The 13,696-nt window shown below is 47.8% G+C and overlaps 1 protein-coding gene across 2 annotated transcripts in view; it reads right to left on the reverse strand.

The window, feature by feature from the left end:
• Positions 1 to 312: 312 nt before the first annotated feature.
• Positions 313 to 13,696, reverse strand: part of LOC139416061 (neuroligin-2-like) — a 272,768-nt gene continuing 259,384 nt past the window's right edge. The window contains exons 5-9 of one of the 2 annotated variants that reach the window (XM_071164311.1): positions 13,495 to 13,680; positions 6,428 to 6,693; positions 5,928 to 6,081; positions 4,312 to 4,678; positions 313 to 1,306 (exon numbers count right to left, since the gene is read on the reverse strand). In XM_071164311.1, the coding sequence (XP_071020412.1) occupies positions 478 to 1,306; positions 4,312 to 4,678; positions 5,928 to 6,081; positions 6,428 to 6,693; positions 13,495 to 13,680 (1,802 nt within the window). In that variant the 3' untranslated portion in view covers positions 313 to 477. Of the gene's footprint in view, positions 1,307 to 4,311; positions 4,679 to 5,927; positions 6,082 to 6,427; positions 6,694 to 13,479; positions 13,681 to 13,696 lie in introns of both variants that reach the window. The other variant, XM_071164310.1, reaches the window with a different exon arrangement.

Genomic DNA, 13,696 nt, shown 5'->3' on the forward strand with positions numbered 1-13,696 from the left:
ATGGACGTAGAAAAGGGAAAACACTATATCAAGTAAGCAGATGACATGAGTAGAGAGATAGAGGTTTTCCAATATATCAGAGGTCACTTTACCCAACACCCCAAAAAACTATCTCCAGCCCTATTACAGCACAGAAACAGATAAAAAAGGGGGATGAAAAAACAACAAAATGAAAAGCACAGTAAGAGGATTGTCCTCTGGCAAGGTCTGGGGGCTGTCAGAGTCAGAGAATACGAGACCCCATCAAAATAGTTTCTAAATGTCTCAATGTCCCCCCTTAACATCTGCTGCCCCTGCAGTTCAGCTGCACTTCCACTTAACCTCAACAGGTGGCACTGTAGGAAGTACACAGCATCAGGGCAGCAGGCTGACGGTTGGAGAAACAGAGAGTAAGAGAGAGAGAGAGATATCCATACAAAGGGAGCCAGAGAGCGTAGTAGTTGGTCCACCGGTCCCCCAGGGGGAGCTCTAGCTTTACTATACGCGTGTGGTGGAGTGGGGGTGGGGCAGGGTGTTGTTGTGGCCGGTGCTGGGGAAGGTATTGAAGGGGTGGAGGGGCTGCATGCCGGTGATGGTGCTGGGGATCATAGTGATGGTGTTGGGGGTCATGAGGGGCACATCGTCCGGGGCCCTCCGCAGGGCCAGAGTGTAGTCGGGCGGGCAGGCGGGCCGCAGGATGTCGTGGGGCCGGAGGGGCTCCATGTCGTGGTGCGGGTCATGCTCCGAGTGCTTCATCTGCAGGGACATGATCTCTTCCTCCTGGCTGTGCGCCAGGTCGTTGGCGGGCCCGCCGTGGCGCTGCGGGGAGAGCCGGTGGCGCCTCATCTCCTGCCGCTTGTCCCGCTTGTAGTAGAGCGCGGCGAATGCCAGGATGTTGAGGAAGAGTAGCGACGCCCCCACCGCCACTGTCACCGACAGCTCTGTGGAATAATCCCGTGTGTCACCGGGGAAGAGGTCCAGTCTGGGCCGCTCTGATCCGTAGGGCTCCACGGGGTCAGGGAATGTGGGGTACGGGTGGCCTGTGGTGCGGGGTTTGGGCTTCCAGGGGACCCCGGGGGGGCGGGTGCTGCCTGGAGGTAGCCTGGTGGTGGGGGGGAATTCGTCATGGAGGGAATGTAGGTGAGGGACCAGCTCCAGCCAGAAAGCCACCTTGTTGGCTCGGTAGTTGTCCCTGACGCGGGGCTTCAGACCGATGTGGAGGTACTGCTTGTCCTTGGAGTTGAACTTGGTCCAGATGACCTCCTCGAAGCGGTTGGGCTTGGTGTGGATGAACTTGGTGTCCTGAGGCACCGGCAGGTTGGGGTCCCTGGAGGAGAAATGAATACCAATCTCATTTAAATTATTTAAATCAAAGGTATTCCAAAGTTATTACACACAGACACTATATAGTATATTTCCCTGTTAAACAACCTCTTGAATTTGAGATTAAAACATGAAAAAAAATACCTCAAAATCGCAATACATTTCACAGCTTCATACATACAGTTCAAGTCGGAAGTTTACAAACACCTTAGCCAAATATATTTAAACTCAGTTTTTCACAATTCCTGACATTTAATCCTAGTAAAAATTCCCTGTTTTCGGTCAGTTAAGATCACCATGTCACGCCCTGACCATAGGGAGCCTTGTTATTCTCTATTTTGGTTAGGTCGGGGTGTGACTGGGGGGGGGTGTGTGTTCCTATCTAGGTTAATTATTTCTATGTTCGCCTGGTATGGTTCCCAATCAGAGACAGCTGTTTATCGTTGTCTCTGATTGGGGATCATATTGAGGCAGCCATTTCCCCACTGGTTTTTGTGGGATCTTGTTTGTGTGTAGTTGTCTGTGAGCACTCCATGACTTCATGTTTCCTTTGCTGTTTTTGTAAGTTTCCTTTATTAAACATGTGGAACCCAAATCACGCTGCACGTTGGGCTGAGTATATTTCCAGTTCGTACGACGATCGTGACAGAAGATCCCACCACAACAGGACCAAGCAGCGTGCCCGGGAAGAGAAGGTATCTTGGGCTTGGGAGGTGATAAAGGAGGAGAAGACATCATGGACTTGGGAGGAAATTATGGCTGGAGACGAAAGCCTTCCATGGAAGCAGATGCAGGGAGAGAAGGGAGGACAGAGACAACGCCGGGGTTCGCAGCCACAGAGTAAGCCCAAAAGTTAGCCCTAGTTATTTTGGGGGCGGGGGCATCGACTGACTGGTCCATTGGGACAAAGCTCTTAAAAGAAAGGGAGTAAAAGGAGAATGGACTCTACCTACATGTGTATTTATCCTACTGTTTTTACCAAACAAATGCCACCACGGGGTGGTCGGCAGAGCCGAGGAATGAGCCAGAGACCGTCAGGGAGTCGAAGGAGGAACTCGACAAAAGATTCCGGAGAGAGGTGGTGGCGATGAGAGGGCTGCAGAGCGGGCGTGCTGAGGAGCGTGACACCAGTCCGGTGTCATCTGCACCAGTTTCACACATCTGGCCTACAGTGCGCCTCCCCAGTCCGGTACGTCCACGCACTCGCCCTAAAGTGTGTTTCACCGTTCCGGTACGATTTGTGCCGGCTCTACGCACCAGGTCTCCAGTGCGCCTCCACAGCCCAGTACGTCCTGTGCCTCCTCCTCGCACTCTCCCTGATGTGCGTGTCCCCAGTCCGGTACGTCCTGTGCCTGCTCCTCTCACTCTCCCTGATGTGCGTGTCCCCAGTCCGGTACGTCCTGTGCCTGCTCCTCTCACTCTCCCTGATGTGCGTGTCCCCAGTCCGGTACGTCCTGTGCCTGCTCCTCTCACTCTCCCTGATGTGCGTGTCCCCAGTCCGGTATGTCCTGTGCCTGCTCCTCTCACTCTCCCTGATGTGCGTGTCCCCAGTCCGGTACGTCCTGTGCCTGTTCCTCTCACTCTCCCTCAAGTGCGTGTCCCCGGTCCCGGTACGTCCTGTGCCTGCTCCTCGCATTCGCCCTGAAGTGTGCCGGCCCCCAGTGTCTTGTTATTCTCTATTTTGGTTAGGTCGGGTGTGACTAGGGGGGGTGTTCCTATCTAGGTTAATTATTTCTATGTTGGCCTGATATGATTCCCAATAAGAGGCAGCTGTTTATCGTTGTCTCTGCTTGGGGATCATATTTAGGCAGCCATTTCCCCACTGGTTTTTGTGGGATCTTGTTTGTGTGTAGTTGCCTGTGAGCACTCCATGACTTCATGTTTCCTTTGCTGCTTATTGCTCTGTATATAGTATGATACACTTGTTCTGGCTGGAAATCATAGACTTAGGGCTCGATTCAATCCGTATCGCTGAAGTTCAGCGGTATAGTGCAATTTACATTTAAAGGCTACATTCCTGCCTAGCGGAGACTGCATTCACCCCTTAAGGTTGATGTCCACGTCCCCATAAATTGGATGCGTCTCAATCCACCACATTTTGCACTTTCGCATCTGCGGTGAAAGGTGACAGAGCTAGAGTGGTGTATGTCAGACCATGAGACATCTGGGGTGAAAGGTGACAGAGCTAGAGTGGTGTATGTCAGACCATGAGACATCTGGGGTGAAAGGTGACAGAGCTAGAGCGGTGTATGTCAGACCATGAGACATCTGAGGTGAAAGGTGACAGAGCTAGAGTGGTGTATGTCAGACCATGAGACATCTGGGGTGAAAGGTGACAGAGCTGTAGTGGTGTATGTCAGACCATGAGACATCTGGAAATCGGTCTTATCACAAAATCATTTGTAGTGTAGTGTTTACTCTCTGACGGACGCCCACAGGCCTCACAAGACTCGTCTGAAGGTCCCCCGGCACCAGTTGAATAAAATGTATGGAAGTACATATGGAGACTGTTTAGTGCCAAAAATAGGGGGTTAAACACATGTAAAAACAAATAACAAATGTTTCCTGATCTTGGGGACTATCTGTTGTTTCATGTAGTGAATATTTTATTCAGTGTGTTTGTTTGGGCTAAGAGCAGTAAGGACTATCTGTTATTCAATGCGTTTGTTTGGGCTAAGAGCAGTAAGGCCCAACATAATTTTTCATCAAATTTTTGGGATACTTCAAAAATCGAAATCCTTGGTATGACCTTCTTAAAACAATTCCATATAGCTTAGTGGAACCCCCCCTGGCTTAGACAGGGCTTAGACAGGGCTTAGATTCTTATAGGTTAGCTGCAGTTTGGCTCAATCGGAAATAACCTTTACATTTCAAGCGCATTATAGTGCTGAATTTTGGCGATACGGTTTGAATTGAGCCCTAAATTAAATAGTCCTCAAGAGCAGAGAGAGCAAACCAAACAAAGCCCCCATTCTTTCCACCTTCTACCCTCTACCGTTCACTACCTACCCCGTCTTAGCAAAGTTTGTCCAGTACGTCATGACTACAGCACTGAGCATGACATCATTCTTAGAGAAGTTGCAGGGGAAAAGGTCGGTGGCTCCGATCATGGGAACCCCGAACACGTAGGGGATCTCATCCCCGTGGGCTGCGTCCGCCCACTCCGGCCGCGTCTCCGTCTGACAGTGGTGGTAGAAGGTGTAGAAGTAAACAGGAGATTGGAACTCGGCGTGCAGTTTGGCCGTGGCCACCGCTGGCGCCACCCACTGGTGGTCCGTGAACAGGGCGAGGAGGGTTTTTCTCCTCATGTCTCCGTTGTCACGGTCGGCCCAGTCAGTGTACATGAACTTAATGGTCTCTCTCAGGATGTCCTTACCTAGAGGGGAGGAGTGGGAGGAGGGTGGTGGGAGGAGAGGGACAGTGGGGAGAGGGGAGGGTGGGAGGTTGGACACAAGAGAGAGTGACAATTCAAGAGAGGGAAGTTGAGAAAGAGAGATACAGATGGAGCCAGAAGATGAGCGAAAAGGAGAGAGTGAGGGAAAGAGAAATAGAGATAGAAAGGGAGAGAGTGAGGGATAGAGAAATAGAGATAGAGAGTATAGAAAGGGAGAGTGTGAGGGAAAGATAAATAAAGAGTATAGAAAGGGAGAGAGTGAGGGAAAGAGAAATAGAGATAGAGAGTATAGAAAGGGAGAGTGTGAGGGAAAGATAAATAAAGAGTATAGAAAGGGAGAGAGTGAGGGAAAGAGAAATAGAGATAGAGAGTATAGAAAGGGAGAGAGTGAGGGAAAGAGAAATAGAGAGTATAGAAAGGGAGAGAGTGAGGGACAGATAAATAGAGATAGAGAGTATAGAAAGGGAGAGAGTGAGGGAAAGAGAAAGAGAAATAGAGAGTATAGAAAGGGAGAGAGTGAGGGAAAGAGAAATAGAGATAGAGTATAGAAAGGGAGAGAATGGGAGGGAAAGGGGGGGGGGGGGGGTCAGATAAAAAGGCACATGATAGTGAATTGAAGTTTAAAGAGACGTTTTTACCAAATAGTAAAGTTGGATTTGAGACATCATTCCTCTCTAGAGGTTATGTATTATATTGTTATGATATTATTATTATTGTTATTATATTCTTACATCGTTATTATATTGTTACTTTACTCAATACTTTATAAAAAGCTGCACATGAATTGGTATTGGTATTCTGGTATTTTATTAGGATCCCCATTAGCTGTTGCGATAGCAGCAGTTATCGTCCACGCCGTGTTGATTAAAAAAAAAAAAGGTTTGCTGTTCACTTGAAGAGTTCCATGAAATCATGTCTCTATATAATACTGTACATTTTCTGGAATTTTTTTCTGGAATTGGGAAGTGTGAAAAGACCTCTGGTGGCATGTCTGGTGGGGTAAGTGTTAGAGCTTTTTCTAGGTCCTTCTTTGCAGCACTTGACCACATGACTGGACAATAATCAAGATGAGATAAAACTAGAGCCTGCAGGACTTGCTTTGTGGAGTGTGGTGTCAAAAAAGCAGAGCATCTCTTTATCACGGACAGACCTCTACCCATCTTTACAACCTTTGAATCTATATGCTTTGACAATGACAGTTTACAATTAGTAGGGATATAGAGACCATTACCCTCAGGATATCCATAGAGATTGTCCACAAAGTTAGAGATGGTGTAGTCGAACGCTGCAGCTGAGATCCCATCATTGTCTTCACTGTCATCTACAAACTTCAGCCCCTCTCCCTGGTTCACTCCTATCAGGATGTCATAGTTCAGGAACTCCCCCTTGTGGCACAACGAGGGAAGGACATGTTAGGTATGTAGACACATTAGAAGTGCATGAGATTTTGCTGCCTCATAACATTTTAAGCACTTTGGGCTCCTTGAAAAGCACTATTAACACCAAAAAGCATAAAATATAAACCTGTCTTAAATGACACTTAACCATTATAGTAATGTCTTATCATAACCTTAATCTTTTTACGTTACTCTTGGTAACTGGCACTGAGATTTCATCAGAACCAATAGAATACGTCTCTGCGGTCAGAGAGCCATGACTAATATAGCCACACTAACCTCCACCCCATCCCCACCTCCAACAATACACCCGCCCCCTGCTCCTTACTCCCACCTGCTGCATGAGTATCTCAGGGTCGTCCGGCACCACGTCTCCGTCCACTACGGGTCCGAAGGCGATGTGGTAACGGGCCGGCTGGATGTCCTGATCCACCAGCTCCCTGAAGTTCTTCTTCCTCAGGCAGTCCACCAACTCTGCCGTCTCTGAGTGGCTGCAGCCTACCTTCCGGGCCAGTATCTTGGTGTACTTGAGGGGCTGGTAGTTGACCGACCAGCTGGAGATGGCTGAGCCACTCTGGGCTATGGCCCTCTGGAACAACCCTGGAGGACAGAGAGTGGAAGGAGAAGTTAGACGAGTGAATCTGAAAGGAGGAGGTTTTATGAACGTCCAATGTAATATCAGGAGCAGGACAAAACAAGAAAAAAGGTGAGCGGATATTCCCTTTTTCTTGTCTGAAAATTGAATACGGCCCAAAGTGTACTGTACATGTTCGATTACTACAGTGGCAGCCAAGGTTGTGTCTCTATAGTCTAAAGTGGCTTTCTTCTCCTTGTCTACTTTCCTTCCAGAAAAAGATAAGATCATTTTCTAAAGAATACTTAGTTAGGTGGTGAACGTTTGTTCCATTCTCCCTCCACGGATTTCTCTATTTTCCCTCTCTTAGTCACTGTAAAAAAATCAGATAGAAAGTAATGCGCTTTAAACTCCATAGTTGAGATGATACTGTATGAGATTCAGCCCGGACTGGGGAATCGATGGGGGACTGCACAGTCTGTCTCTTATTAAAGAAACACATTTCCTTCCTCTTTTCTACAGATTTCTCTTTTCTTTTTCTCTCTCTGTCTGTCCTGCGGTGAAAACGAACTACTGTGGTGCCTCGTTACAGGGGGGAGCTCTCATTCTTCACCCTCTTCCTCCTTCGTATTGCTCTATTCCTCCACACTCCTTCCCTCTCCTGCAGATTCCTGGTGAATAATTAAGCAGTGACGCAGAGCAGAGCCTCTTTCCCAGGGAAGACTATTAGGGAGCGCGTGGCTCAGCCGACCTGCTACTTCAGCATTACTCCTCATGGGGGGGGGGGGGGGGGGGGGGGGAGTAAGTGAGAGAAAGTATGAGAAAGGGGAGAGAGGTGACTCATCTATATTTCATCCTAAATCCTAATCAGTTTCTCTCTTTCCTCCTTCCCTCTCTCTCTCAGTGCATCTTCCCTTCTGCTACCTCCCCCCTCTTCTCCCCTCTCCTCCCTTTCCCACTCTCATCATAACGATCTGTATCCCCCTTCCCCCTCCTCTCTCCCTCGCCTCTCATCCACCTCTCCTCCATAAACACATGTATCATGCCACAGTTGATTTGTTGAGTGGTGGGATGACATGACTGGTGTTCCCCGTGGGGAGCGAGAGTGTTCCTTACCTGGCACCCCGGGAGCTTTGAGTGACAGGTGGAGGAGTTGTAGTCTGGAGGGCTGGTGTTAGATGACGATGAGGACGGTGATTATGATGAAGATGGGTTTGACAGCAGAGAGAACTGGTTTTAATGTATGGGTGAGTGGCAGCAGAGGAGATGAGTCAATGATGAGACGAGACGAGAGAGGAGGAGAGGACATGTAAGTTAGGGTAGGAGAGGAGAGGACATGTAAGTTAGGGTAGGAGAGGAGAGGACATGTAAGTTCGGGTAGGAGAGGAGAGGACATGTAGGTTAGGAGAGGAGAGGACATGTAGGTTAGGAGAGAAGAGGACATGTAGGTTAGGGTAGGAGAGGAGGAGAGGAGAGGACATATAGGTTAGGGTAGGAGAGGAGGAGAGGACATGTAGGTTAGGAGAGGAGAGGACATGTAGGTTAGGGTAGAAGAGGGGGAGAGGAGAGGACATGTAGGTTAGGAGAGAAGAGGACATGTAGGTTAGGGTAGGAGAGGAGGAGAGGAGAGGATATGTAGGTTAGGGTAGGAGAGAAGAGGACATGTAGGTTAGGGTAGGAGAGGAGGAGAGGACATGTAGGTTAGGGTAGGAGAGGAGGAGAGGACATGTAGGTTAGGGTAGGAGTGTAGAGGACATGAAGGTTAGGGTAGGAGAGGAGGAGAGGACATGTAGGTTAGGGTAGGAGAGGAGGAGAGCACATGTAGGTTAGGGGAGGAGAGGAGGAGATGACATGTAGGTTAGGGTAGGAAAGGAGAGGACATGTAGATTAGAGTAGGAGAGGAGGAGAGGACATGTAGGTTAGGGGAGGAGAGGACATGTAGGTTAGGGTAGGAGAGGAGGAGAGGACATGTAGGTTAAGATAGGAGAGGAGGAGAGGACATGTAGGTTAGGGTAGGAGAGGAGAGGACATGTAGGTTAAGGGAGGAGAGGAGAGGACATGTAGGTTAGGGTAGGAGAGGAGAGGACATGTAGGTTAGGGTAGGACTGGAGAGGACATGTAGGTTAGGGTAGGAGAGGAGGAGAGGACATGTAGGTTAGGGGAGAAGAGGACATGTAGGTTAGGGTAGGAGTGGAGTGGAGGATAGGACATGTAGGTTAGGGTAGGAGAGGAGGAGAGGACATGTAGGTTAGGGTAGGAGAGGAGGACATGTAGGAGAGGAGGAGAGGACATGTAGGTTAGGGGAGGAGAGGACATGTAGGTTAGGGTAGGAGTGGAGTGGAGGATAGGACATGTAGGTTAGGGTAGGAGAGGACATGTAGGTTAGGGTAGGAGTGGAGGAGAGGACATGTAGGTTAGGGTAGGAGAGGAGAAGAGGACATGTAGGTTAGGGTAGGAGAGGAGGAGAGGACATTTAGGTTAGGGTAGGAAGGACATGTAGGTTAGGGGAGGAGAGGACATGTAGGTTAGGGTAGGAGAGGAGAGGACATGTAGGTTAGGGTAGGAGAGGAGGAGAGGACATGTATGTTAGGGTAGGAAAGGAGGACATGCACATACTATATTGGTTGTTTACTCACAGTCTCATGTATACACACACACACACACACACACACACACACACACACACACACACACACAAACACAGAAAAAATACATCTCTTACTTTCTCTACATTCCCTCTCTCCTTCTCTCTCTACAGTCTCTCTCTCTTTCTCTCCCTCTCTACAGCCTATCTCTCTCCCTACAGTCTTTCTCGCTCTCTTTCCACGGTTCTATCTCTCTCTACGGTTTTCTCTCTCTCTCCCTCTACAGTCTCTCTCTCTCTCTCTCTCTCCCTCTACAGCCTCCCCCTCTCTCTCTCTCTCCCTCTACAGTCTCTCACTACAGTCTCTCTCTCTCTCTCTCTCTCTCTCTCTCTCTCTCTCTCTATCTACCTCTACAGTCTCTCTCTCTCTCCCTCTACAGTCTCTCTCTCTACAGTCTCCCTCTCTCTCTCCCTCTACAGTCTCTCTCTCTACTGTCTCTCTCTACCGTCTCTCTCTCTCTCTCTCTCTCTCCCTCTACAGTCTCTCTCTCTACAGTCTCTCTACAGCATCTCTCTCTCTCTCTCTCTACAGTCTCTCGCTCTCTCTCTCTAGTCTCTCTACAGCCTCTCGCTCTCTCTCTAGTCTCTCTACAGCAGGGGTGTCAAAGTCAAATGGACGGAGGGCCAAATAAAAAAATCAGCTACAAGACGAGGGCCGGACTGTTCGAATGTTCATTGAAAAATTTTTAAATGACGCATATAGTCTAGTGAACCTAATTGAACCTACTGAAAACCTAACAAATATATTACAATATGATCAGATAAATAAAGCAATATTTTCTTATGGCTCTGTCAGTAATCTTTAATTTTCAACAGACACAAAAGACAAATTTCCTTTATATAAATATCCCCATAACATGAACATTAAATGAAAGAAACCGGTATTCAAGGCACCATCAGTAGACTATATTTTCTATTTTAGCAAAAGTGGGCTAAATTTACTTCAAAGAAAAAACAATAATAGCAATTTTCTATCATCCACTCAACTGAAATATTTTTAAAATATAATTGGATTGAAATACAAAAAAATAAAGTGCAAAAATCTATTAATCAAAAACAACACTTTGTTTAAGGAGAAGTAACATGCAGTGAAAACAAATATTAAATTTTAACTTTTAAACTTGAACTGAGTAAAAACTCTAAATATGTGATTGCACAGTAATGTTCACTTGTTTGAGGTTGAGGGTGATACTTGGTGGTGTCCCATCTTTTCCACAAGTTCATCAATGTTCGGGGTAAGGCTCTGAGCTGAAGAAATCCTCAGAATTGAGTGGAGGTGTTCAGCAGTAAGTCGACTTCTGTGTGATGTTTTGTTCAGGTTCATCAAAGAAAACAGTTGTTCACACAGGTATGTGCTGCCAAACATAGACAACGTTTGAGCAGCCTGGATGCGCAGCTGGGGCATTGTGCCGGGGAGGAAACGGGCGAACTCCGCAGCACCCACTGCCGCATATTTTGCCCTCAGTGCATCATTGCATTGGAGGTCAATCAACTCCATTTGGAGGTTTGGTGGTGAGCTTTCCACGTCAACAGCAAATGGGTTACCGAGCAGTTCCAACCTGCTTTTTTGTGCTTCAAAGTCAGCAAATCGGCGTCGAAAGTCAGCGGCAAGCATACCTATTTTATCAGCCAACTGTGTGCTCGGGAACGCACTGGTAGAGAGCTTCTCTTTCATGGTCTGGCAGCTGGGAAAGTGGCTCAAATTTTCTTTCCGCATCTGCGTCTCCCACAGAGTCAGTTTGGTTTTAAATGCCTTCACTGTACTGTACATATCAGAGATGACACGATCCCGACCCTGCAGCTGCAAGTTTATTGCATTCAGATGACTCGTAATGTCACACAGAAAAGCCATTTCACACAGAAACATTTCGTCTCGGAGTTGTGTTGTGTCTTTCCCTTTGCTGTCCAAGAACAGACAAATCTCCTCACGAAGCTCGAAACATCTTTGAAGCACCTTTCCCTGGCTTAGCCATCGCACCTCTGTGTGATAAGGCAAATCACCATGCTCCGTTTCTAACTCCGTCAGAAATGCCTTGAACTGGCGGTGATTCAAACCTTTGGCTCTGATAAAGTTAACTGTGCGCGTGATGATGCTCATTACATGCTCCATTTTCAAGGCTTTACCGCACAACGCTTCCTGGTGTATGATACAATGATAAGCTGTCAGCTCACCTGTCGCGTTTTCCTCTTGCATCTTTTCCCGTATCTTCGCCACCAGTCCGCTCCTGTGTCCACACATCGCAGGTGCTCCGTCGGTTGTCAAACCCACGAGTTTTTCCCAAGGCAGCTCCATCTCATTTACACATCTTGACACCTCTTCATACAAATCATGCCCCGTAGTTGTGCCATGCATAGGACGTAAAGCCAAAAACTCCTCTGTCACGCTTAGGTTGGAGTCCACTCCGCGGATGAAAATTGACAACTGGGCAATGTCAGAAATGTCGGTGCTCTCATCCACAGCCAAGGAATATGCAATAAAATCTTTTCCCTTTTTCACAAGCTGCTCTTTTAGATTGATGGACAACTGGTCTACTCTCTCGGCAATGGTGTTTCTGCTCAGACTCACATTTAAAAAGAGTTGCCTTTTTTCTGGGCAAACTTCGTCACAAACTTTAATCATGCAGTTTTTGATGAAATCCCCCTCCGTAAATGGCCGGGCTGATTTAGCGATCTCTTCTGCCAAAATAAAACTGGCCTTGACAGCAGCCTGGCCTTGTGATTTGGCTTTTTTGAACAGAGCCTGTCGAGATTTGAGGCCTCGTTTTAATTCCTCTGCCTTTTGTAGCCTTTGTTCCATGTCCATATTCTTGTTTTTGTCCGCGTGTTTCGTTTCATAATGTCGTCTCAGATTATACTCTTTCAGTACCGCCACACTTTCTCCACACAGAAGACACACAGGTTTTCCAGCTACCTTCGTGAACATATACTCCGACTCCCACCTTGTTTGAAACCCCCGGTTCTCAGTATCCACCTTCCGTTTTGCCATTTTTGATGGGTATCTGAAAGTTAATTTTACTGTGATGCTGACGACTGCTGTGCCAATAAATATTGAAATGAAGCAGCCTACTGCTCGGTGCGTCACCTTTGCATTGTGGGAAATGTAGTATTGGTGCGTGTAAAAGATCTGCGGGCTGCCGGCTTGCTGCGGGCCGGTTCTAATAATAAATCAAGATCATCCCAGGGGCCGTAAAAAACCTTCTTGCGGGCCGGATGTGGCCCGCGGGCCTTGACTCTGACATATGTGCTCTACAGTCTCTCTCTCTCTCTACAGTCTCTCTCTCTCTCTCTACAGTCTCTCTCTCTCTCCACAGTCTCTCTCTCTACAGCCTCTCTCTCTCTCTCTCTCTACAGTCTCTCTCTCTCTCTCTCTCTCTCTCTCTCTACAGTATATCTCTCTCTCTACTGTCTCTCTCTCTACAGTCTCTCTCTCTCTACAGTCTCTCTCTCTACAGTCTCTCGCTCTATCTCTCTACAGTCTCTCATTCTCTCTCTCTCTGCAGTCTCTCTCTCTCTCTACACAGTCTCTGTCTCTAGTCTCTCTCTCTCGCTCTACACAGTCTCACTCTCGTTCTCTCTGTCTCTCTCTCTCTACAGTCTCTCTCTCTACAGTCTCTCTCTCTCTCGTCTCTCGCTCTCTCTCTCTCGCTCTCTGCAGTCTCTCTCTCTCTCTACACAGTCTCTCTCTCTCTCTCTCTCTCTACTGTCTCTCGCTCTCTCTCTCTCGCTCGCTGCAGTCTCTCTCTACACAGTCTCTCTCTTTCTCTCTACAGTCTCTCTCTCACTCTACACAGTCTCACTCACGTTCTCTCTCTCTCTCTCTCTCTCTCTCTCTCTCTCTCTCAGAGGGGTCAGAGTATACCTGTCAGTATAATATGCTCAACGCAGAGGAGTGCGGTTGTCAAGGTTTCCCTGCAGGTCATTGGACCACATTGCTCTCAATATAAATGTTGATCTTCTGTCTCAAATGACACTCTAATCCCTACGTAGTGCACTACTTTTGGCTCTGGTATTCTATGGGGTATAAGATGATGTCACTCCAAACTCACTTTGAACCAATCCATCCTTGGGAGTAACCAGATAGTATATCCATGTACCCTTGTTCTACCGGGTAAGAGTAAGTCATCTAAGAACTGAGAAGTAAATCAAATAAAATATGAATGTAACCCACCAGTGTGCCCCTTACCCTCGGAGTGGTGCGAGAGGATGAGGAGGTTGACGCAGGATGCCCCGGCGCCGGAGCCGAAGATGGTGATGCGCTCGGGGTCGCCCCCAAAATGGCCGATGTTCTCATTGAGCCAACGCAGAGCCTGGATCTGGTCCAACAGACCGTAGTTCCCCTTGGCTGACTGGTCCCCTGTACTCAGGAAACCTTTACAAAGGTGAGG

The sequence above is a fragment of the Oncorhynchus clarkii genome, chromosome 9 (genome assembly GCF_045791955.1).
Source record: "Oncorhynchus clarkii lewisi isolate Uvic-CL-2024 chromosome 9, UVic_Ocla_1.0, whole genome shotgun sequence".
Lineage (NCBI taxonomy): Eukaryota > Metazoa > Chordata > Actinopteri > Salmoniformes > Salmonidae > Oncorhynchus > Oncorhynchus clarkii.